We start from the raw sequence: 25,412 nt of genomic DNA on the forward strand, positions 1-25,412 counted from the left end.
GCCAATAAAAATAAAATATTAAGATGGGCAAAAGAACACAGAAACTGGACAGAGGAACTCTGCCTAGAAGGCCAGCATCCCGGAGTCGCCTCTTCACTGTTAACATTGAGACTGGTGTTTTGCAGGTACTATTTAATGAAGCTGCCAGTTGATGACTTGTGAGGCGTCTGTTTATTAAACTAGACACTCTAATGTACTTGTCTTCTTGCTCAGTTGTGCACCGTGGCCTCCAACTCCGCTTTCTATTCTGGTTAGAGCCAGTTGCGCTTTTCTGTGAAGTGAGTAGTACACAGCGTTGTACGAGATCTTCAGTTTCTTGGCAATTTCTCACATGGAATAGACTGATGAGTTTCAGCAGAAAGTTATTTTCTGGCCATTTGGAGCCTGTAATAGAACCCACAAATGCTGATGCTCCATACACTCAACTAGACTAAAGGACAGTTTTATTGCTTCTTTAATCAGCACGACAGCTTTCAGCTGTGCTAACATAATTGCAAAAGGGTTTTCTAATGATCAATTAGCTAACATGACCTGCCATTGGAACACAGGAGTGATTGTTGCTGATAATTGGCCTCTGTAGGCCTTTGTAGATATTCCATAAAAAATCTGCAGTTTCCAGCTACAATGTCTACACTGTATTTCGGTTCAATTTAATGTTATTTTAATGGACAAAAATGTGCTTTTCTTTCAAAAACAAGGACATTTCTAAGTGACCCCACATTTTTGAACGGTAGTGTACATCAAATGTGCTTTAGGTGTTTTCCAACTATATTTTCAAACTTTATCTAATATACTAAGAATATACTTAAGTACAAATGTAGATAATTTTAAGTGTATTTAATATATTAAAATGCTAAGGAAAAAAACAAATAAAACGTACATTAAATGTATTTTGAAATTATGCCAATTTACATTTTAAATATACTTAAAATATGTTTATAAAGACTTAAGTATACAGTTGAAGTTGGAAGTTTACACACACCTTAGCCAAATACATTTAAACTCAGTATTTCACAATTCCTGACATTTAATCCTAGTAAAAATTCCCTTTCTTAGGTCAGTTAGGATCACCACTTTATTTCAATAATGTCAAATGTTAGAATAATAGTAGAGAGAATGATTTCAGCTTTTATTTCATTCATCACATTCCCAGTGGGTAAGAAGTTTACATACACTCAATTAGTATTTGGTAGCATTGCCTTTAAATTGCTTAACTTGGGTCAAACGTTTCAAGTAGCCTTCCACAAGCTTCCCACAATAAGTTGGGTGAATTTTGACCCATTCGTCCTGACAGAGCTGGTGTAACTGAGTCAGGTTTGGAGGCCTCCTTGCTCGCACACGTCTTTTCAGTTCTGCCCACAAATTTTCTGTAGGATTGAGGTCAGGGCTTTGTGATGGCCACTCCAATACCTTGACTTTGTTATCCTTAAGCCATTTTCCCACAACTTTGGAAGTATGCTTGGGGTCATTGTCCATTTGGAAGACCCATTTACGACCAAGCTTTAACTTCCTGACTGATGTTGGTTGATGCCATCTATTTTGTGAAGTGCACAAGTCCCTCCTGCAGCAAAGTACCCCCATAACATGATGCTGCCACCCCCTTGCTTTACAGTTGGGATGGTGTTCTTTGGCTTGCAAGCCACCCCTTTTTTCCTCCAAACATAACGATGGTCATTATGGCCAAACAGTTTTATTTTTGTTTCATCAGACCAGAGGACATTTCTCCAAAAAGTACGATCTTTGTCCCCATGTGCAGTTGCAAACCGTAGTCTGGCTTTTTTATGGCGGTTTTAGAGTAGTGGCTTCTTCCTTGCTGAGAGACCTTTCAGGTTATGTCTACATAGGACTCATTTTACTGTGGATATAGATACTTTTGTACCTGTTTCCTCCAGCATCTTCACAAGGTTCTTTGCTGTTGTCACAAACCCAGCTATAATTTCTAGAATTACACACAGCACCCAGTCAGCCATAAGGGTCCATCCATCTGGCCACCCCTGCCTGAGCCCTGCTCTGTTATAGCCACAGCTCACTCCCTTACAACACAGCACATCCAGTAGCAGGTGCATTTGGAGGCAGTAGGAGTAATGACCATAAAGCTAAATTCAGCGTTCAGAGCCAGACAGCCATTAAAGTCCAGGCTAGAGGTCAACCGATTAATCGGAATGGCCTATGAATTAGGGCTGATTTCAAGTTTTCATGTCATTTTTTTTCACCTTTATTTAACTAGGCAAGTCAGTTAAGACACATTCTTATTTTCAATGACGGCCTAGGAGCGGTGGGTTAACTGCCTCGTTCAGGGGCAGAACAACAGATTTTCACCTTGTCAGCTCGGGGTATCTAATCTTGCAACTTTACAGTTAACTAGTCCAACGCAATAACGGCCTGCCTCTTGTTGCACTCCACAAGGTGACTGACTGCCTGTTACGCGAATGCAGTAAGCCAAGGTAAATTGCTAGCTAGCATTCAACTTAATTTATAAAAAACAATCAATCAATCATAATCACGAGTTAACTACTGTCATATATATGTAAACATTCATACACATAGCTCATATATTATACAGCGCCAAGCCAAACCGCCTGACTCAAGTCATCTTACGTACCCTTGCTAAAACAGGAACTAGCTCACACAGCCAGCAATAAAACTACCCCCCTAACACTATCCCCTCAGCTTTGTTGTCTCCCGACCCCAGGAAACCAAGACATTCCATCGCATGAACACATACACCCAGCCATAAAAACTGCCCCTCTACCTCACGAACCCCTGACACAAACATCTCCTGGTATAAACACATCTCACCCCCCCTACTGGTCGGGTGCCAAGAGCAAAGGACTTTTGCTGTGCACCAATGGGGCCCGCTCTGGCTAGAGCAAGGCCCGCCTCCAACCCTTTGTGACCAGTCAGAAGACCAAAACGACAAGACTCCACCTACTTTATTCTATGTATAAAAATGAATGTAACCGTTGTATAAGGCCTCTTTTTCACCTGACTCCTTGCCGAGTTATATGAACTAGATCCGTGCACGTAAAACTGCGGGACAAGATATCTTTGACTCATTAAAACTGTCTTTTGTTACAACTGAAATCCACTCTGTCCAGCGGCCGTGCTTTGGTCTCAACTCTCCAGTATTTAAACACTAACAGAACTCTACACATGGTTGATGATATTACTAGATATTATCTAGCGTGTCCTGCGTTGCATATAATCTGACTGAGCATATACAAGTATCTAAGTATCTGACTGAGCGGTGGTAGGCAGAAGCAGGCGCATAAACATTCATTCAAACAGCACTTTCGTGCGTTTTGCCAGCAGCTCTTCGTTGTGCGTCAAACATTGCACTGTTTATGACTTCAAGCCTATCAACTCCCGAGATGAGGCTGGTGTAACCGAAGTGAAATGGCTGGCTAGTTAGCGTGTGCTAATAGCGTTTCAATCGTCACTCGCTCTCACTGAGCCTGGGAGTGGTTGTTTCCCTTGCTCTGCATGGGTAACGCAGCTTCGAAGGGTGGCTGTCATTGTGTTCCTGGTTCGAGCCCAGGGAGGATCGAGGAGAGGGACGGAAGCTATACTGTTACACTGGCAATACTAACGTTCCTATAAGAACATCCAATAGTCAAAGGTTAATGAAATACAAATGGTAGAGAGAAATAGTCCTATAATTCCTATAAAAACTACAACCTCAAATGTATTACTTGGTGTAACAGTATAATTTTAGACCGTCCCCTCGCCCATACCCGGGCGCGAACCAGGGACCTTCTGCACACATCAACAACAGTCACCCTCGAAGCATCGTTACCCATCGCTCCACAAAAGCCGCGGCCCTTGCAGAGCAAGGGGAACTACTACTTCAAGGTCTCAGAGCAAGTGACGTCACTGATTGAAACGCTATTTAGCGCACACTGCTAACTAAGAGAGCCGTTTCACATCCGTTACACTGGGAATATTGAAGACTCATGTGAAAAGGAACCACCAGCTTTCATATGTTCTCATGTTCTGAGCAAGGAACTTAAACGTTAGCTTTCTTACATAGCACTTTTACTTTCTTCTCCAACACTTTGTTTTTGCATTATTTAAACCAAATTGAACATGTTTAATTATTTATTTGAGGCTAAATTGATCTTATTGATGTATTATATTAAGTTAAAATAAGTGTTCATTCAGTATTGTTGTAATTGTCATTATTACAAATATTATTTATTTAAAATCGTCCGATTAATCGGTATTGGCTTTTTTGGTCCTCCAATAATCGCTATCGGAGTTAAAAAAATCATAAATCGGTCAACCTCTAGTCCGGGCGGCCCATTATGACATATTTTCAAACCTCAGTTGATTGACTCTTATCGAGGCATGGACATGTTACAACGTAACACAAACTATTTTGTCTCCTCTGCTGTGAACACTGCAGCAAGCTTTTGAATACATCCACTAGCAGGTGCATGTGGGGGCTTAAATCAAATCGGAGTTTACTGTATGTGAAAAAGCAGGGAGTGTCCAGTAAGACCACCTGTTATTTTATCACTTCTGGCCTTATGAACAAGATCCACTGGAATTCTGACCACGCCGACAATCATCAGACTCATCCCCAGAACAGCCCAAGATCCCACCCAGCACAGCTGTGAACACACACAGAGCCAGACGGTCCAATGGTTGCCATGACCAAACTAAGCTCTCCACACTATGTCTAAGGAAGGTAGGACTGGACATACAGACTCTGTATTCCAGAGAGATGGAGATAGAGAGGGGGTAGAAAGAAGATAAGGGAGAGACACTGAAAGAGAAACAATGAGAAGAGCAAAAAGGTGCTGGCGTAGGCACTGCCCGTTTTTCCACCAGCCTGTTTCTCCACCAGCCTGTTTCTCCACCAGCCCGTTTCTCCACCAGCCCGTTTCTCCACCAGCCCGTTTCTCCACCAGCCCGTTTCTCCACCAGCCCGTTTCTCCACCAGCCCGTTTCTCCACCAGCCCGTTTCTCCACCAGCCTGTTTCTCCACTAGCCCGTTTCTCCACTAGCCCGTTTCTCCACTAGCCCGTTTCTCCACTAGCCCGTTTCTCCACTAGCCCGTTTCTCCACTAGCCCGTTTCTCCACTAGCCTGTTTCTCCACTAGCCTGTTTCTCCACACGGACTTATGACAGTGAAAAACATTTATTCTAACCGCTTTCTGAAGTTTCAGCAAGATCTGCAGGCTGACAGTGAGGCCAGTAACACAAAGTAGGCCTACATATAAATGACAAGACACACACTTTCCTGACAGTGTACTTACTACTCCACCCTGTGAGACACTGATGATGATGATTATGAAAGTGCTAAGAATCAAGACGGTACAGTAGAGTATACATTAATACAGCAGTGCCACTAACACATAGCCCTCCAACACAAGCTCACAGGTGTCCCCCCACCCACACACACACACACATACCCACACACAGAAATCAAAGTCATATCTCAGATACACAACTTACCCCTAGAATGAATGCACTCCCTCCTTTGACAATAAACAGAAGGGAAAATCAAAGCCAATTCCACAAGAGGACTGACTGTTGAGACTGACAGGTGAATTCAGTGACAGACCAGGAGAGTCTGGCTGCATGGCCACAGCCCATGAATAATGAGACCAAAGAATTAATCCCAAATGGCTCCCTATTCCCTTCCTACATAGAGGACCACAGAGAATAGGGTGCCATTTGGGACACAGACCAAGAATCCTCTTAACACAGTTATGTCATAAGACTATTGTAATCCATGAGGACTGACTGACTGAGATAACCAATCCTGAATAAAAGCACTCACTCATAACTAAAGGTAGATGCACTGTTGCTAAAAGTGCTAAAGTTACTATGTTAAATGATATACTAAGTTATCTGCTTCTTTTAAAACATTCATAACTACCTTTAGATTACACAGTGAGTGATGCACGAGTATGTCAAGTTAGGACTCAATCTGAAGATGAGAGTTTAAGAACAACAGAAGTTAGCAGGTACTAGGACCCAAAACCAGGTCAAAAGGTCATTTGATAAATCAGAAAAACCCAACCAGGAAGAAACTACAGTACAGGCATAAAACTACATAAAAAGTGGAGAAACAAATCACGTCTCCAAGCAGCAGTAATCATGTAATTGTTATATAGTAAATTGTAATGGAACAGATCATAAACTGTGAAACTAAATTGAATTGCTTTTGAGCACTGCCTTGAGACATTATCTAGCAGAAATGATTGACATTTGACACAAAAATAATACCAAACAAGGTTCAGAGATGCCAGACCGTAGTAAGTTTATCTCCTGCTTACACATGGACAAATTCTAAGGGAACTGTAATCATGCCTGTCACTAAGCCTTTTCCTAATCCTCTACACTCTACAAACAGACACACACTCACTCGAGCACTCTAACACACCAAATCGTTGCCTCCACTACAAAATATATTATTTTTTTTTAATGTAAAAAAATAAACATTTGCCTTCAGGGATTGGGAGACTAGTCAGGATCGAGGGAAAGATGAATGGTGCAAAGTAATCATGCCTGTCACTAAGCCTTTTCCTAATCCTCTACACTCTACAAACAGACACACACTCACTCGAGCACTCTAACACACCAAATCGTTGCCTCCACTACAAAATATATTATTTTTTTTTAATGTAAAAAAATAAACATTTGCCTTCAGGGATTGGGAGACTAGTCAGGATCGAGGGAAAGATGAATGGTGCAAAGTACTGGGAGATCCTTGATGAAATCCTGCTCCAGAGCACTCAGGACCTCAGACTGGGGCGAAGGTTCACCTTCCAACAAGACAACGACCCTAAGTACACAGCCAAGACAAAGCAGGAGTGGCTTCGGGACACGTCTCTGAATGTCCTTGAGTGGCCCAGCAAGAGCCGGGACTTGAACCCGATCGAATATCTCCGGAGACACCTGAAAATAGCTGTGCAGCGACACTCCCCATCCAACCTGACAGAGCTTGAGAGGATCTGCAGAGTAGAACGCGAGAAACTCCCCAAATACAGGTGCGCCAAGCTTGTAGTATCATACCCAAGAAGACTCGAGGCTGTAATCGCTGCCAAATGTGCTTCAACAAAGTACTGAGTAAAGGGTCTGATTACTTAGGCAAATGTGATATTTGCACTCGCACATCTGAGCAATCTTATTTGCAGGTGCATGGCAACAATTGAACAAGATGAAGAAAAAAGGAAACCACACACTGCTCTTGATAGTATCACTGATATTTAATAAGCTTACGTATCGGCCTCACGGCCTTCGTCAGAGTTTGTGATAAAAAAAAAAATTGCACCTTTATGTAGACCTAGCCCCACCCACATCCGTTCTACACATCAAAGGGGGTTGGAGGTAAAGAAAAAAACTAATAAGTGCTACCAAATATAACAATATGCATTTCATAAATATTACAAAAGTGTATAAATAAGGCGTATTGAACACGTCTGTGAAATCTCAATGAGGACATAGTAAGTTTTCATTAGTCACTGGGTACATCGTACGAAAAACATCAGAATAATCTACAAGAGACACATTTCATGTTCAAATTCACAACATAACATACATAGGCATTTCATCATTAAGTCCTTTAGGAAATCATGTCTGGAGGGTGAAAATCCAAAAACATTCTCTTTTACTCAGAGTATTATTAATATCTCCTCCCCTGTTTAACTTTCTCTATGCCACAAATCTAAAAAGGTGGAAATGTCATGCTTCAGGCCATTGAAATGTACAGCGACTGGATAATCCCTGTCGTTTCTCCTGATTTGAATTTTTATTTTCACTAATTCAATTCAAGGGCTTTATTGGCATGGGAAACATGTGTTAACATTGCCAAAGCAAGTGAAGTAGATTATATATAAAGTGAATATATAAAGTGAAATAAACAACAAAAATTAACAGTAAACATCACACATACAGAAGTTTAAAAACAATAAAGACATTACAAATGTCATATTATATATATATATATATATATATACAGTGTTTTAACAATGTACAAATGGTAAAGGACACAAGATAAAATAAACAAGCATAAATATGGGTTGTATTTACAATGGTGTGTGTTCTTCACTGGTTGCCCTTTTCTCGTGGCAACAGGTCACAAATCTTGCTGCTGTGATGGCACACTGTGGAATTTCACCCAGTAGATATGGGAGTTTTTCAAAATTGGATTTGTTTTCGAATTATTTGTGGATCTGTGTAATCTGAGGGAAATATGTCTCTCTAATATGGTCATACATTGGGCAGGAGGTTAGGAAGTGCAGCTCAGTTTCCACTTCATTTTGTGGGCAGTGAGCACAGCCTGTCTTCTCTTGAGAGCCATGTCTGCCTACGGCGGCCTTTCTCAATAGCAAGGCTATGCTCACTGATTCTCTGTTTGAGAGAGCGGGTGGTTTTACCGACATAAGAGCCCACATGGACATTTAATAATATAAATAACATGGGTGATAGAACATGTAATAATGTAATTTATTTGGAACCGTTTTCCTGTCTGTGGGTCGCAGAAATATTCACACTTCATCATATTGTTGCGCTGTGCGCATCCTCTGCATTTATAGCTACCATTTGATAGAGGGCCTAAAAGAGCTTGGCTGATTTTCTTTTGTGGCTGGCAGTTGGCATGAACCAATTTATCGCGTAAATTGCGACCTCTCATATACGTAAAACTGGGGCAGATGATAAAATATGCCAGTGTTTCTTGACCACACCTCCCACTTTTCGCGAATTCAAAGTATTAGGTAGTTGTGAACATTACGGACTATTCTTTGGCTTTAGCGGGTCTTTTTTGTAGCAGTTCATCTTGTGTTTTTTCCCATGCCAAATTATGAGCTTCATCCACACATTGTGACGAATAGCCTCTTCTTGGAAACCTAGTGCGCATCTCCGCTGCTGTTTCTAGATAATCCTCTGTGGAGTGGTTTATACGGCGCAGTCTGAAAAATTGGCTTCTTGGAAGTCCTCTTTTTAATGGCTCAGGGTGGAAGCTGTCCCCCTGTAATAGAGTATTTCTGTCCGTTTCTTTTCTATACAGAGTTGTAAAACAGAGTTCCATTGATTTCTCAATCCACATATCGAGATAATGAACACGTTGAGTGTCACGTTCAATGGTGAATTTGAGATTAGGGTCAATGTCATTGAGTAGTGCCATAAAATCTGACAGTTCTTCTTCAATTCCTTCCCATATACAAAACATGTCGTCAATATATCGATACCACTTCAGGACTTTATTCAAAAATGGATTCTCGTTTTCATTATTAACAAAACGTTCTTCAAAAAGACATATATAGAGGTAAACATAACTCGGAGCAAATGTGGAGCCCATCGATGTTCCATTCGTTTGGAGGTAGTATTCATCATCAAACCTGAAATAGTTATACGTCAAAACATATTCAGCTCTAGAATGAAATTTGTTGGTGGATATTCATTAGTATCTCTGTCTCCCAAATAGTGTGCTAGTGCTGCCAGCCACCCCACATGGGGAATGCTGGTATGTAGACTCTCAACATCTAATGTGACCAAAATACAGTCTTCTTTTAAACCCGTTATTGGTGAGATCTTGTTTATGAAGTCTGTAGAGTCTTTTACATATGATGGCAATGCTTGCACATGGGATTTAATAAAAGAGTCTACAAAGTTCGACAATGGCTCTAGCATTGAGCCTATTCCTGCAACCACTGGTCTGCCTGGATAGTTGCCTTGTTGTGTTTTAGGTTTGTGTAATTTTGGTAAAATGTACAGGCATGGACGTATGGCACATTTGCAGCAAAGATATTCATATTCAGGTTTTGCGATAAGGTTGTTTGATAGGGCTTGCTCCAGATTAGAGCATATTTCCCTTTGGAACACCTGTGTGGGATCAACACTCAGTTTTCTATAGAAACGTTCATTGCTGAGTTGTCTCTGAAATTCTTCTTTATATTTTTTATAGTCTAAAACAACCACAGCACCCCCCTTGTCTGCAGGTTTTATAACCAAAGATGAATCTTTCATTAATTCATTGAGTGCCAGTTCTTCTGTTCTAGTGAGATTCTTCTGAATATGGTTTGTTTGTCTCGTATATACTGACATGGCTTCTTGTTCGACTAACCTACAATAGGTATTAATCGAGGAGTTGTTAACCATGGGACAGAATTTGATTTTGGGCTTAAAATGGGTACCAGTTCTTTGATGTGTTACTAGGCCCGGATCAGTGTTTTGCGAAAACACATGCTTAAATTGAATCTTGCGAAAGAATTTAAACAGATCTACTTTCGTATCGAATGGTTTATCTGTACATGTAGGTACAAAAGAGAGGCCCTTAGATAAGACTGAGACTTGAGCGTCAGAATCAATTTTAGAATAAGGCTGTAACATAATAAAATGTGGAAACAGTCAAGGGGTCTGAATACTTTCTGTATATACTAACTAAAAATATAAACACAACTTGTAAAGTGTTGGTCCCATGTTTCATGAGCTGAAACAAAAGATCCCAGAAATGTTCCATACGCACAAAAAGCTTTTTTCTTAAATGTTGTGCACAAATTTGTTTACATCCCTATTGGTGAGCATTTCTCATTTGCCAAGATAATCCATCCACCAGACAGGTGTGGCATATCAAGAAGCTGATTAAACATCAAGATCATTACACAGGTGCAACTTGTGCTGGAGACAATAAGGCCACTAAAATGTACAGTTACTGCATGTCACACAACACCACAGATGTCTCAAGTTGAAGGAGCCTGTAATTGGCATGCTGACTGCAGGAATGTCCACCAGAGCCGTTGCCAGAGAATTGAATGTTCATTTCTCTACAATAAGCCACCAACGTCGTTTTAGAGAATTTGGCAATATATCCAACTGGCCTCACAACTGCAGAACACGTGTAACACTCACAAACACACAAGAGTTTTAGTGACCCACTATGAAATCTCTAGGCGTGAGTTACCAAAGAAGTGCTTGGCATTACAGTAAAAACTCTCTGGTGCCTATTTGGCCCTATGGATAGGAATTATTAGGACTTGAAATGTCAAATCATGACGTCATACAGCCTTCCTTCCCATTCACACGCAGTCAGGCATTATGCCAGGAAGTGTGTTTGGCTAGGTGATTTACTGCAGTGTGTGTGTTTTTTTGTTTGTTTGTGTTGTGAGGACTTACCCTTTCCTCACATGACTGGCCTGAGCTCCCTCCACTGCCTCTGTTGGACTGTTCCTGAGAGAGCTGGCTCCCTGCATTGGAAACAAGGACAAACATCAGACACTGTGCAGACAACTAGTCACTAACACAGCATGGATACATAGCAGTACAGCATTAACAATATACACAGTGTACAAAAAATGAGGAACACCTTCCTAATATTGAGCTGCACCCCCTTTTGGCCTCAGAAGAGTCTAAATCCGTCGGTGCACGGACTCTATAAGGTTTCGAAACCGTTCCAGAGGGATTCTGGCCCATGTTGACTCCAATGCTTCCCCCAGTTGTGTCAAGTTGGCTGGATATCCTTTGGGTGGTGGCCCATTCTTGATACAAGCTATTGAGCGTTAAAAAAACAGCATCGTTGCAGTTCTTGACACAAACAGGTGAGCCTGGCACCTACTACCATAACCCGTTCAAAGGCAGTTAAGCGTGATAGATGGCATCATGAGGCAGGACGATTATGTGGATATATTGAAGAAACATCTCAAGACATCAGCCATGAAGTTAAAGCTTGGTCACAAATGGGTCTTCCAAATGGACAATGATCCCAAGCATACTTACAAAGTTTTTGGCAAAATGGCTTAAAGACAACAAAGTCGTGGTATTGGAGTGGCCATCACAAAGCCCTGACCTCAATCCTATAGAAAATTTGGGGGCAGAACTGAAAAGGCGTGTGCGAGCAAGTAGGCCTACAAACCTGACTCAGTTACACCAGCTCTGTCAGGAGGAATGGGCCAAAATTCTTATTGTAGGAAGCTTGTGGAAGGCTACCCAAAACATTTGACCCAAGTTAAAGAATGTAAAGGCAATGCTACCAAACACTAATTGCGTGTATGTAAACTTCTGACCCACTAGGAATGTGATGAAAGAAATAAAAGCTGAAATAAATCCTTCTCTCTATTATTATTATTATTATTATTATTATTATTATTATTATTATTATTATTATTATGACATTTCACATTCTTAAATAAAGTGTTGATCCTAACTGACCCAAGACAGGGATTTTCTTATTAAATGTCAGGAATTGTGAAAAACTGAGTTTAAATGTATTTGGCTAAGGTGTATGTAAACTTCCGACTTCAACTGTATAACGAGGAATAAAGTGACTGTGCAACAGAATATATATATTTGTAAAAATATGAATCACATTTATATTTGGCGTACCCCTGACGGCATTGCCTGTACCCCAGTTTGGGAATACCTGGTCTATAGTATAGATAGCTAACTTGATAGGAAATAGTGAACAGCGGTAAAGCTCCTCTCTTTACTACAGGCTAATTCATTCACAGAGGCCAGTTCCAACTTCCCAGGCCTTTTTTACACCCCCAGTCAGATCGCAGTCTCCCTGCCCTCCACCCCTGATTGGGCCACAGTCAGGCGGGAGGACCACACAACATGTTATCGTGCGACTCCAAGTTTACTTCTATATGATGGTTTTATATCAATATTTGCGCATAAAAGCGTTTCCACCGACATTTCTCGCATAATGCGTTTTACAGACACAAAAAAATCCCGCCTTGTCTAGCGTATTTTGTCGACATTTAGAAAATTTACCAACAAATGATCTGTTTCCATCAGGCCTGTCATGACATTTTTTTTATACAACATTACTTGTGTAAAAAAATTGGATGAAAACCTGGAAAGAGACAGTAACAGAGTTTGCAAGAGCACAACCAGATCTGGGACCAGGCAAGGTCTACCAAGGCCAAGTCACCCACCCTGGTCGCTGCTCTCTGAGGGGGAGTCATCGTGTCTCAGGTAGAACCTGACCTCCATCCTCCTGGGACCCCACTCCTGCAGGTGCTCATACATCAGGTGGTCAAAGGGGATCACTCTCTCTGTGGAGGACAAGGATAACAGAGTTATAACATAGTTCTATTATATACAATACTAATAAGGGGATTACTCTCTCTGTGGAGGACAAGGAGAACAGAGTTATAACATAGTTCTATTATATACAATACTAATAAGGGGATTACTCTCTCTGTGGAGGACAAGGATAACAGAGTTATAACATAGTTCTATTATATACAATACTAATAAGGGGATTACTCTCTCTGTGGAGGACAAGGAGAACAGAGTTATAACATAGTTCTATTATATACAATACTAATAAGGGGATTACTCTCTCTGTGGAGGACAAGGAGAACAGAATTAGAATATAGTTATATTATATACAATACTAACAATTGTCTCACTCTCTCTGGGCAGTAAAAGAAAACAGGAGTTGTTGTTAGACACATAGACTTGGGTGATTATCTATTGGTGATTGTAAAGTGACATGGTGGGTTGATTGCCCCTCAGCCCTGATCATCATTAGAGATGAACTAAGTACATTCTATTAATAGAATGGATAAATGACATAAGGCCCCATGGCTAAACTCTGGTACTGAAGCACTGTATTGTGTCGTGATGAAGAGAAAAGAACCCATGACAGTCAGGCCAACCTTGCCAATAGCTAGTTACTATATTTTCCCCTCACCTGTGAAGTCATTGAAATAGAATTACTAGAACACATGATTCACTGTCTGTCTGGGATGTACAGGCCCGGGTTTTCCTGGATCAAAAATGTGTGGGGTCTTTTAATATTAATCCTACACATTTCTCCACGGAGTTGTGAGAAATTGTTTCAGTTTGAAAGCAAATTTCCTGCAATTTTATGCATTTGCCATGGGTAATAGTGTTTTATTGGCTCAAACATAACAAAATCAATACGGCTAAATTCATTGTTTTGGGATTTTTCAATTCCTCCTGACTATTTAGCTTTTATTTTGGTGATGGTTAGTTCTCAAAGATTATTAAAAAATATATACAGTACCAGTCAAAAGTTTGGACACACATACTCATTCAAGGGTTCTTCTTTAATTTGACTATTTTCTACATTGTAGAATAATAGTGATGACATCAAAACTATGAAATAACACATATGGAATCATGTACTAAGCAAAAAAAATGTTAAACAAATCAAAATATATTTAATATTTCAGATTCTTCAAAGTTCACCTACTCTGCATCTCAAAGACATGGCGGTTGGAACCAAAAATCTCAAATCTGGACTCAGACCAAAGGACAGATTTACACCGGTCTAATGTCCATTGCTGGTGTTTCTTGGCCCAAGCAAGTCTCTTCTTATTGGTGTCCTTTAGTAGTGGTTTCATTACAGCAACTCAACCATGAAAGCCTGGTTCACGCAGTCTCCTCTGAACAGTTGATGTTGAGATGAGTCTGTTACTTGAAATATGTGAAAACATTTGTCAAAGGAGGAGAGTTGGTGATTACCCAAGTAAGATATCTCAATGATGTCTGGCTGTCAATGATGTCTATTTGCCTGTATATATCAAGACATTCAGTTCAATAGATGAATCTAAAACTTGGAGGAGATCACTAAAATGTCCGTAAGAAAGTCATGAAGCAGAGGAAAATTATAAAATAGTGCTATCCTAAATATCTGTAAAGCTAAGATTTTTAACTTGTCAGCCGAAAGTGTCACTTACCGTTGCCCTTCCAGACATCAGTCAGGTGACAGCCACCTTCTCCGGCCTCCTTACAGAACTCCACCACGTCTTTACAGGTGGTCTCTGGGGTGATGGGCACCTCTGTCAGCATCTGCTGGCTGTCGCTCAGGTACACTGTCAAGATCATCTACAGAAGGGAGACAGAGATATAGCTTGTCAAACATACTATACATCTCTGACAAGGTATCACCTAGGCACATACTTATTTGCCCTAGAAAACTCTTCTATTGTAGTAATACCAGACTACTGGTAATATCAGATTAGCAACTATACAACATACATATGGCAGAAATGTTCATGCATGTAACCCAGAGAGGAAAGCTCTTGTATTACAGGAAATGTCCCCTTAACTCTGGCTGTCCTCTAGCCTAAATACATTTCCATCAGATGCTTTGCCTCAAAGTCAGAGGCAGTCAAGAGGGAGAGAGACTATTGATGACATAGCTGAGCGATAGACATTAGAGGAGAGATATTACAAGCACAGACCGCCAAGACAACATGCTTAGAGTAAGACAGTGATTTTGTATGTCTATTGTTTAGCTGGATGTTTGTGTCCATGGTCAGTGAGTGTCCTGTTCCTCCTATTCATAGGTTACTTTGATGCATTTCTAATACCTTTCAAGACTTTTTCTGGTAATGTTTTGGAAGACTTCCTTTCCATCTGTAAGACAATAAATCAAAGCCTTTGTTTATTCAACATTTTTAGGATGGAAAATGGTTGAAAAATGTATATATGCCTTAATTTTAAAAAACATATAGCCTCCTGTCTTCCATTTGACACCACATTTGAAGTGCTCCTATGAACTTCAAATGTTGGTGCTCATGGGTCCTTGTACATGTTGGTGCTCATGGGTCCTTGTACATGTTGGTGCTCATGGGTCCTTTTACCATGTTGGTGCTCATGGGTCCTTTTACCATGTTGGTGCTCATGGGTCCTTGTACATGTTGGTGCTCATGGGTCCTTGTACATGTTGGTGCTCATGGGTCCTTGTACCATGTTGGTGCTCATGGGTCCTTGTACCATGTTGGTGCTCATGGGTCCTTGTACCATGTTGGTGCTCATGGGTCCTTTTACCATGTTGGTGCTCATGGGTCCTTTTACCATGTTGGTGCTCATGGGTCCTTTTACCATGTTGGTGCTCATGGGTCCTTTTACCATGTTGGTGCTCATGGGTCCTTTTACCATGTTGGTGCTCATGGGTCGTTTACCATGTTGGTGCTCATGGGTCCTTGTACATGTTGGTGCTCATGGGGCTTTTTACATGTTGGTGCTCATGGGGTTTTTTACATGTTGGTGCTCATGGGGTTTTTACAAAAACATTTATAAATATGACTTGCAGTTAAACTAAGCAGTGACATCATCATTTCCAGATTGACAATCTGTTGTAAACGGAAATGTGGGTTAATCTGCAAATTTGCCGAATTAAAAAATGTCTCTCTCTTAATGTCATCACCCCCTCCTCTCTGTCCAACAGAATCATCCACTAGGATAGACATAGACAGAGGTATTTATACCCAACAGCTGCCTGACATTGGTCCCTTGGTCTGTATAAACCACTGAGCCCTCTGCGGAAGGCTCAGCCCAGCCCCATAAGCATGTCTAAACCACAGACACACCAACCGAGACAAGCCCTGAAATGGAGCTGCACGTCCCGTCCACAATGTAAGGTAATCTCTCCCTGCCACACGCAAGGACGAGGATAGACAGATTGAGAGGAGGAATTCTGTAAGTCTCAGTTTACAACCCTGGGCAAGCTATAATAATCTGATTATGGCGGTTGTAAACGTGTGCGTGTGTCCACAGGGTGACAAGTGAAAACATACACCAGGAGAGAGAGCAAAAACAAATCCAGGAAGGTAAGGTTATTGTCCCCTCACTGTGAGGGAAAAGGATAGGTATTTTTTTTCTCCTTAGGGATTGGCCTGTAGCCTTGACTATATAGGGGCTGCTTAGAATCAAACAAAAACTAACCAAGGGTGATAAAACCCAAATCAGTCCTGAATTCATCATCACTGCTAAAGATTCTGTTTCCAAAAAGCAACAATTTGTGAGCATGCATCTCTGACCTCCTCTGTCCTGCGTCACTTAACCTGCTCAGAGCTGCTGTTGTCTCTCAATGAAAGGTCAGAAACCACACACAAAGAGCTAGAGTGGCTAAACTAGCCTCTGCCTAATAGTAAACACTCAGTCACACTGAACAGCCTACTCCATGTTAACATTCATAACAAAATCCCACACAGTCAGGTAACTTTTCAAATCTACAAAGACACCACACATGCCTACAGTACAACAAGATACAATACGCAATCATATACACCAGAAACATTGTCCTCAACCACATACATACTGTGCCTCTCCGGTGTCCTCACCCAAACTACACTCATTAACTAACAAAAAACATCAACAGCCCACCAAACTCTTAAACTTGTGCAAACACATAACACCTTAAAAACATATAATCACACTGTCCAGCTTCCCAAAATGACTCCTAGCCAGCTCTGGATGCCATTTGCTATTTTTAGCAACAGCATATTTATTTAAAAATAAATAAATCACCTTTATTTAACCAGGTAGGCCAGTTGAGAACAAGTTCTCATTTACAACTGCGACCTGGCCAAGATAAATCAAAGCAGTGCGACACAAACACAGAGTTACACATGGGATAAACAAACGTACAGTCAATAACACAAAAGAAAAATCTATATACAGTGTGTGCAAATTAGGTAAGATAATGGAGGTAAGGCAATAAATATGCCATAGTGGCAAAATTAAAATTTAGCAATTAAACACTGGAGTGATAGATGTGCAGAAGATGAAAGTGCAAGTAGATACTGGGGTGCAAAGGAGCAAAAAATAAATAACAGTAAAGGGATGAGGTAGTTGGGTGGGCTTTTTACAGATGGGCTGTGTACAGGTGCAATAATCGGTAAGCTGCTCTGACAGCTGATGCTTAAAGTTAGTGAGGGAGATGTAAGTCTCCAACTTCAGTGATTTTTGCAATTTGTTCCAGTCATTGGTAGCAGAGAACTAGAAGGAAAGGCGGTCAAAGGAGGAGTTGGCTTTGGGGATGACCAGTGAAATATACCTGCTGGAGCATGTGCTGCTATGGTGACCAGTGAACTGAGATAAGGCGGGGCTTTACCTTGCAAAGACTTATAGATGACCTGGAGCCAGTGGGTTTGGCGACGAATATAAAGCGAGGGCCAGGCAACGAGGGCATACAGGTCACAGTGGTGGGTAGTACATAAGGGCAGTCACCTTAGCTGCCCTGCGTGGCACCTGTGCCTTCCTGTTCTCTTTCTCCTGTGGCTGTGGCCCGGGACATACCGTCTGGTGGAGCCAGGCCTTGTCCTTGGTCACACTGACCAGGCTGTGCTGCACCATGCTGAAGAACCTCTTCATAGAGCTGGAGGGAGAGGATTTTCACAGGCAAACAGACAGACAGGAGGGCAGGCATGGCTAAGAGACTCACTCACTGCTTGTGGGTGTGTGACACCAGGCAGTAGAAGGATATGGGTTGGGGTGTCAGTGAGTTAACGTACGGAGCGTAGCCAGGGTGAGGGTGTGTGTGCTGGTAAATTCAGCCAGAGCCAGGCCAGGTGTAACATCATGAAGAGATTTTCAGATAAAGTATCTCTTTTATCATTGGATGGATTTGCAACGTGTCTGTTGGGTGGAAGACATAATGTGCCACTTTTAACCAGAGCCCATACTTCCATGACAGACAACAGAGATAAGAAACCAGAATGCAGACAGTTTGATGTTTCAGAGTCCGACACACTCTGGACCACCTGATTTAGTGTCCTGGCTAGCTGGCTTCCCTGTGCAGCACAGAACAGTCAATAAATTGTCCATAGCAACCACTGTGTAGGGGAAAGGGCTTGCCTGGCACCACTAAAAGAGCTAAAATACTGTTCTTCCAGAGATTGTTGAAGTTAAACGCAGGACATAGCTGTAAACACTGCGGTTCATCTATAGTCTATTCAATGGAGCTGACAGCCTCCCATTCACACTGCTGACATACATGCCCAATGGGTTTGCACATAGACGGGGAACTGGGGGGAGTGTTTCCTATAAAGGCAATAGGTTGAATGGGAGGATCTGAACCCAGTATGTTCTGGATCAGATTTGTAGCTCTGAGATGTGACGGGACCCTGCCTTGGAGCAGCTCACAGAGACCAGCACTGTCTGATCCATGTTCAGCCACTAATTTTATCCTCTAGTCTAGAGAGATCATGGTTGGGTTGAATTCCATTTCGATTCAGTAAGTAAACTGAAATTCCAATTCAAAACAAATTTTTCCTCTGTTGTAATAATTGAAATGTAATTGACTAACACCGAAAGGCACATCAATACAAATGGCACATGGTATGGCTGGATTCATAACAACAACAGCAGCTCGACTACACAGTGATGCAAGGCTTCACTTCCACTAATGAGAGCTGAGGAGGAGGACTCTCACTATAACAACAACAGTAAGTCAGTCAATTAAACAGGCTAAGTCTTTGTAAGCCTACAACTGGCTACTGGTCAAGTCATGAGATGGGAGAGTACAAAATGGCTCAGAATCAATATCAGTCAGTTAACTCTTGGTCTGAGCCGAGTGAATAGAGGGCTCTGAACTTGATCTTTGGCTCGTAAACACCAGTGTTGTACTACAGTAGAGTATATGCTAATAACTGTGATGTTTAAAACACTCTCACTCCCAATGATAATGAATGTCCAACACAGTCCATTAGCAGTGCCTTTCCTGACTATTCCACCCAAATTCTAAACTCCGGTGTCTGTTAAATAGCTATGAAAGCGGTTGTATCAAATCTGGGTGGAAATAAAGGTAATGGGGGTGCTGTGAAGGATCGAAAAGAGGCTTCTGTAGTACAGGGACGACGAGGGGTTTGAGGGAGAAATAGGACTGCCCTGCTAGACATGATAAAGAACATACAAATGGAATATGTGCATGTGTGTGAATAAAGCAGTTGTGAAACTTTCAACCCACTACACTGCCTCGAAATTAGGATAATGAGCCAGTTAACAGGCATGAGGAGATCCATGTTGGAGCCGTGTGTGTGTACTTCCCTACACTGACAACAGTTACTGGTGGACTGACACTGACAGGGAGGTTACAGGTCTTGGTGAATGTGCGTCACTGCCGGTCACTGTTGTGTGGGGATTTTCCCTAGGCTACCCTAAAAGCCTGCCTTATTCCGCTTCCTATTCATCTCTCTCATTGATGGGAGTACTGTAGCTCAACCACAACTCAAAATCCATATGTAAATTATATTCAAATGAACGGGTTTTATTTTATACAAGAGCTTATTTGTTCGAAGCTATCCACAGGCATCTGTTCATTCGATTAACAATATATTTTTCCAAGACTTCTAAAACTATCCGATTTTTTAAAATGTACTTACCGGCGTCATGATTTTAGTCAGTCAATTAATGTTTATCCCAGCCAATCTCTTGGAGAAACTCTCTCTCTCTGGTCCGAATAACTGGTCGGTATGGTCGAGTGCGTCCCTCTCCAGAATCGGATGTAATGGTCCTAAAGTAACGACACTTGGTCCCACAGCGATGCAGGCATAACTAGACGCTGAGAGCGAAGTGGATCACGGCACGCAATAGTCACTGAACATCACTCAGCGTAGTTGGGAGGCATGTTGTTTCGGTGAGTTTGCTGCTGAGCGACTGAAAGTTCATGCCACAAATAATTCGCCGATTGCCTTTAGAGGGTTCGACCGCCCGCGCGCTGGAATAAATAGTACAATCAAAGGCCAGGACAAATCCCCTAAATGCTGTTGTAGCAAAGACGGCTGCTTTTATATGGCTATCCGTGAAATAATACTGCAAATGTTAACAAGAACGCTCTAAAGTAATTTATGCTTCATATCAAGAAAATATGACATCAAATCCATTCCAACCGCAACAATGTTACTTTGACTTTCATGCCTGGATAGCCACATTGAGGTTCGGTGAAAAATCTGTAGTTGTTATCAGCCCCTGGTCTCGCCCTCGTTTATTTGACAAGCTAAATCAAATTAGAACAGCGAACAGTTTTAAATTCACAAGATAATTACAACCCACTTTCCAACGGCAGCTACAAACGCCATGACAGGCAAAGGAAACTCTCCGACTGTAGTTCTGTTATATTTTGTGATAATTATATTCTTAACTAGGACTATAATTAAAATACTGATGAATGTAATAAAATAGGCTACCAGAGCATTCTTCCTTCAGTCCAGTTGTTTTAACACATCTAAGCCAACTTTGTTCACATGAGCTGTTTCAAAAGGATGATGCCAGTTTTAAATGGGACGTCAGTGTCATCTTGTGTCCATACTGTGAAATGAGTTGTTGGAGTTGCAATCATATCTCTGAACAGTTAGTTGCAGGGGACGGGAAACGATTCATTGGATCGTTCAGGTCTGACAAAAAAAAACACGAATTCATCAAATTAATTGTATTAACTTAATTTATTTGAGGTTTTCTAATGTGTGTAGGCCTACATATTGTAGTGGTGGTGCTCATCATCCAAAACATTTTCACGTTACACTTATTTACAGCACAAAAACTGAAATAAAATTAAGGTATTTACTCTGAAATTACATGGTAAATGGTAATACCTATAGGCCTAAATTACATGTTGATTCATGAGTAATTCAAATACAGCAATCCCCATTTGGTACCAGGCAGTTACCCAAATATGTTAATTCATTTCTACCACAGAATTGTGTAGGAAATACCAGGTAAATACAGTATTTATGCAGATTTGTGCTCGTCCTTGATGATCTTATTTTTTTTTATATATGTAATACTATCAAAGGCTGTTAAACAAAAACAGATTTCAGCCTTTGCACAACTCATACATGATCACACCACCAACAACAAGGAACAATTTTAAACATCTTGCTTTAATGAATCACTACAGTAGTTGAGGAAAACAGCAGTGCTAACAACTCAGATTAATCTCTAACTGGTCTTTTCACAATGTTTACTTTGATCAAATGTTACTATTTAGACTGGTAATCAATAACTTTTTCTTTCAGTATATTTTTTTCTTATTTGAGTATAATCAATACATTTTCTTATAGTAGTCAGTTTCTTTGTTGAGTAAATCTTGACAATACCGCTTATCTTCTTACTGAATGCAGCAATTTTGTCCATTAGCATCTTTGAAGCGGAGACGCATCTTGGGCTTGTAGTTTTCGAGGTACATTAGTTGTTTTGAGTTGAAGGCTCCACGTCTCTTTCTGAGAGAAGAAACACAGACAAAATGATGGCATTTTGATGGCATTTTAAATGTCACACTGGCATATTCAGGAATCACCTCACCATAACTTATGTCATCTTCATTTTTAATCACAGTAGCAAGAAGATGATAATTTGTGAAAATTATTATTCATTTATTAGTATTCAGAAAAATGGTTGAAGTATCCAAATATTATCAATGTAGAGAACTTGTGGGCAGCAGGTAGTTTACCAGTTAAATGTGTTGGGCCAGTAAACAAAAGTTTGCTGGTTCGAATCCCAGAGCCAACTAGATAAAAAAAAACGACCAATGTGCCCTTGAGCCAGGCACTCAACCCTAATTGCTCCAGGGTCGCCGTCAATAACGGCTGATCCCTGGCCCCACTCTCCGAGGGTGTCTCAGGGGGAATGAACGTATTTTCAATTCACACATGCATAATACACACTTGAACATGTATGAAATATAACTAATTATAAGCACCCACCAAATTATTATATAACTTACTGTCTTATAAAGTGAACAGCATCTTCATACTCCATCCCACACTCAATCAACGCCAACGCTACCAGGACTGGGGCTCTGGGGAGAAATTATATCAAATCACATCAAGTGTACTGTAGAGATGGGAAAGTTGGTGTAATATAAAATACCCCTCCTTCACTAAATAACCACATTCACTAAACACTGCTTTGAGTTGGTGGCTAGCAGACATTCGAAGGAAGGAGAAGATACAATATGTAGACAACTCACCGACCCAACCCCGCCACACAATGCACTGCAATGCAACAACCAGGTTCCTCTTTGAATTTACACTTCAGGAGGTTGAGCCAGTCATCAACGACTTGTTCAGGGGGTGAAGAACCATCATCAAAGGGCCAATCCTGTTTGGAGAGAACATATGGTTGGAATTAGGCTCTGTTAAAGGATTCATTGTTTAGGTAGGGTAATTGATAGGCCTAATGCTTTCATGGTACCTCCATCATTAGGAAAAGGACAGGCCTAGATATCATGCAGATACAACAGAAATGCCTGAATCAACTCAACCAAATTTTAAGGTCTAACAGGTCAAGATAGTGGCAGAACAGAGCGGTTGTCTCACCACAACAGTGATGCCTTCCTGCTCCACAGGGGTTTTGTCGTAAGTGGCATCACACACTCTGACCAGTGTCTGCACTCCAAAAGCCTTCAGATCCTATAATAGATAAGTGATTTTAGTTTAGTAAGTAATCATTCAACACACTTTGTTTTTCAGTTAATTCCAAATGTGGTTTAACATATAAGAACTCTATAAACCAAATAACACAATGCTTCATGTAAATGCAAAGCATAAGAGATATGTATTAGTAGGAGTCAATGATACCGTACCTCTATAAACTTCACCAACTGGGAGTTGGTGGGATTGTGGGTGATCAGAAACTTCATACAGTCATGGGAGATCTCAACAGGGGCGGGGCGATTCATCTTGACAGACAGAGAAGGCAGTCTTCCAGGAGAGGGTGTACAGTAGAGTAGTAGAGAAAAGTACTCCAAAATGGTAGCTAGATTGGGTATATAGGTGGTTATTGAAAGATATAGGCTATGGAGAATGGGGCGAAAGTAAATAAAAAGTGGAATGTGAAAAGGAAACAAAAGAAAGAAAAGGGGTATCCCTTTAGATTTTAAATCCCAACTAGCCCATTCAGGAATTATTTAGTGGTTGTTTAGTGGCTGGATTAGCTCAATCCAAGCCATATACTTGGAGAAATATCAGCCTCTCTCTCTCCAGGAGTACTGGTTGACTTCTGGTGGGGTATTTCTTCATATGTTTGGCTGCAGGCTGCTCACAGGTGCTGGTGCTGTGCCTGGCAAAAGTCTCCAAAGTGCGGCACCCTCGCAAACGCCATAAATGTGCTGCCTGAAAACATAGAATTCACAGGAAGGTAACAAGTCACAGGGAGGAATGGTTTTATCAGCAACACAGCCCAATTACTAACAGGTAATAGACTAGCTGCAAAGTAGGATAGGGTACAGCACTGAACCAATTCAGGCTATATAAAAGAGTCCATACGATGTAATGTCTGTCACGTTGGAATGGTTTTATCAGCAACAGCCCAATTACTATCAGGTAATAGACTAGCGGCAGAATAGGATAGGGTACAGCACTGAACCAATTCGGCTATATAAAAGAGTCCACACGTCTCATGTAATTTTGATTTGCGATAATGAAAGTGTTATTCAACATGTTAGGCCTAAGAAAATCAATGAGTGAAACAAACCAACCGTTGTGTGCTGAGTAACGTTGCGTTCATCCAGCGTGCACAAGGCGGTGTGGCAACTCTGCACACCATTGATTCTTCTCTCTACAGTGGCACAGCCTAGGGCTCCTGCTGCTCACAAAGAGCTCTTGACCTGTAAAACAAAGCATTAGGCGAAATCATAGCGTATACATTAAAGCCACGTTGAGGAACAATGCTGTGAAGCCTAAACGTACTTTAGTAACAATAGAAAATACATTTTTTTTACATTACATTAAAGTTTCATTCAGCTCATAGAAGAGGAACAATACCATGTATTTACAAACATTACAGCTCTCTCTCTTTGTCCCTATCACTGTCTGTCTCTCTGGCAAGAATAGTTCAATACAGTAAATGCAATGATTACATATTATACATGATGCAATAATAGCTATACACGTAGCTATTGCAGAAGCACTTGCATTTAGCCATCATAGCGAGCTAGTTATTTGCTTGCTATAGGTTAATCTAATAAATTAGCCATTTGCCATAGATGGCGACAGTATTTGGGAGTCAAGCTAGGTTAGCTAGCACGTTGTCAACGCAGCAGATAAAACTAACGTTATCTAGCTAACAAAGACGTGCCGGATGTTTAGGCAACTGCCTAGTTACTTACAAAAAGCTGATGATTGACGTCTTCAATGAAAAATCGATGAAAAACTGGTTGAAAGAAGCAACATATCCGTTTGTTGACAGCAGTGCTAAAAAGCGTTAGCTTGCTAGCGGCTTGGTATTATACCACGTGACGTACGTGACGTCAACGTGTATGTTGGGAAAAAATACAGTGAGCCATTTTCATTCAGGTTCTCAACACTAGAGGGAGTCACAGTCATTTGGAGAAAGAATACAACATCGTTTTGGGGATTATTCCATGTTAATTCAATGACAGACCTTGATGGTGATAGAGGATATTGCATGTTTGACCAATTCTGACGGCAAAGACACTATACAAAGAAAGTCTGCCTTGACAAGAAATCTAGTAGATGCATTAATTGCCATAGCGATTTGCGATAATGAAATAGGCCTAAATAGGCCATCATTGTAAATAAGAATGTGTTCTTAACTGACTTGCCTAGTTGAATAAAGATTACATAAAAAAAAAAAATGTAAAAATGCCATAGAGGTCATCATTCTGTGTTACCCAATCTTAACAGTGGAGGCTGGTGGGAGGAGCGATAGGAGGACATGTTCATTGTAATGGCTGGAAT

General features: G+C 41.0%; 2 protein-coding genes across 9 annotated transcripts in view; both read right to left on the reverse strand.

The window, feature by feature from the left end:
- LOC110505749 (apoptosis-stimulating of p53 protein 1) overlaps positions 1-20,960 on the reverse strand; it is a 46,153-nt gene extending 25,193 nt beyond the window's left edge. For 2 of the 8 annotated variants that reach the window (XM_036963064.1, XM_036963059.1), the window contains exons 1-4: positions 20,097-20,959; positions 14,664-14,811; positions 12,888-13,007; positions 11,128-11,198 (exon numbers count right to left, since the gene is read on the reverse strand). In XM_036963064.1, the coding sequence (XP_036818959.1) occupies positions 11,128-11,198; positions 12,888-13,007; positions 14,664-14,811; positions 20,097-20,105 (348 nt within the window). In that variant the 5' untranslated portion in view covers positions 20,106-20,959. Of the gene's footprint in view, positions 1-5,460; positions 5,526-11,127; positions 11,199-12,887; positions 13,008-14,176; positions 14,401-14,663; positions 14,812-15,299; positions 15,346-20,096 lie in introns of those variants that run through there. The other 6 variants (XM_036963063.1, XM_036963060.1, XM_036963065.1 and 3 more) reach the window with 6 other exon arrangements.
- A 176-nt stretch (positions 20,961-21,136) lies between these two features.
- Positions 21,137-24,965, reverse strand: ptp4a2a (protein tyrosine phosphatase 4A2a). The gene is made up of 7 exons (XM_021585170.2): positions 24,821-24,965; positions 24,191-24,319; positions 23,297-23,825; positions 23,031-23,123; positions 22,682-22,812; positions 22,436-22,510; positions 21,137-21,932 (listed from the first exon to the last, which is right to left on the reverse strand). The coding sequence occupies exons 3-7, from the start codon at positions 23,390-23,392 to the stop codon at positions 21,821-21,823; spliced, it is 507 nt and encodes a 168-aa protein (XP_021440845.1). The 5' UTR covers positions 23,393-23,825; positions 24,191-24,319; positions 24,821-24,965; the 3' UTR covers positions 21,137-21,820.
- Between the last annotated feature and the right edge of the window lie 447 nt (positions 24,966-25,412).

Source organism: Oncorhynchus mykiss, chromosome 25 (genome assembly GCF_013265735.2).
Source record: "Oncorhynchus mykiss isolate Arlee chromosome 25, USDA_OmykA_1.1, whole genome shotgun sequence".
Lineage (NCBI taxonomy): Eukaryota > Metazoa > Chordata > Actinopteri > Salmoniformes > Salmonidae > Oncorhynchus > Oncorhynchus mykiss.

What these genes read in the sequence shown, in the direction of transcription:
- ptp4a2a (XM_021585170.2), bottom strand. Translation starts at nt 23,392, where the DNA reads ATGAATCGCCCCGCCCCTGTTGAGATCTCCCATGACTGTATGAAGTTT. An exon ending in TGTGTGGCGGGGTTGGGTCG is followed by an intron (nt 22,511 to 22,681) that starts GTGAGTTGTCTA and finishes ATTTCTCCCCAG; the next exon opens with AGCCCCAGTCCTGGTAGCGT. An exon ending in GCTGTTCACTTTATAAGACA is followed by an intron (nt 21,933 to 22,435) that starts GTAAGTTATATA and finishes TTCTTCTCTCAG; the next exon opens with AAAGAGACGTGGAGCCTTCA.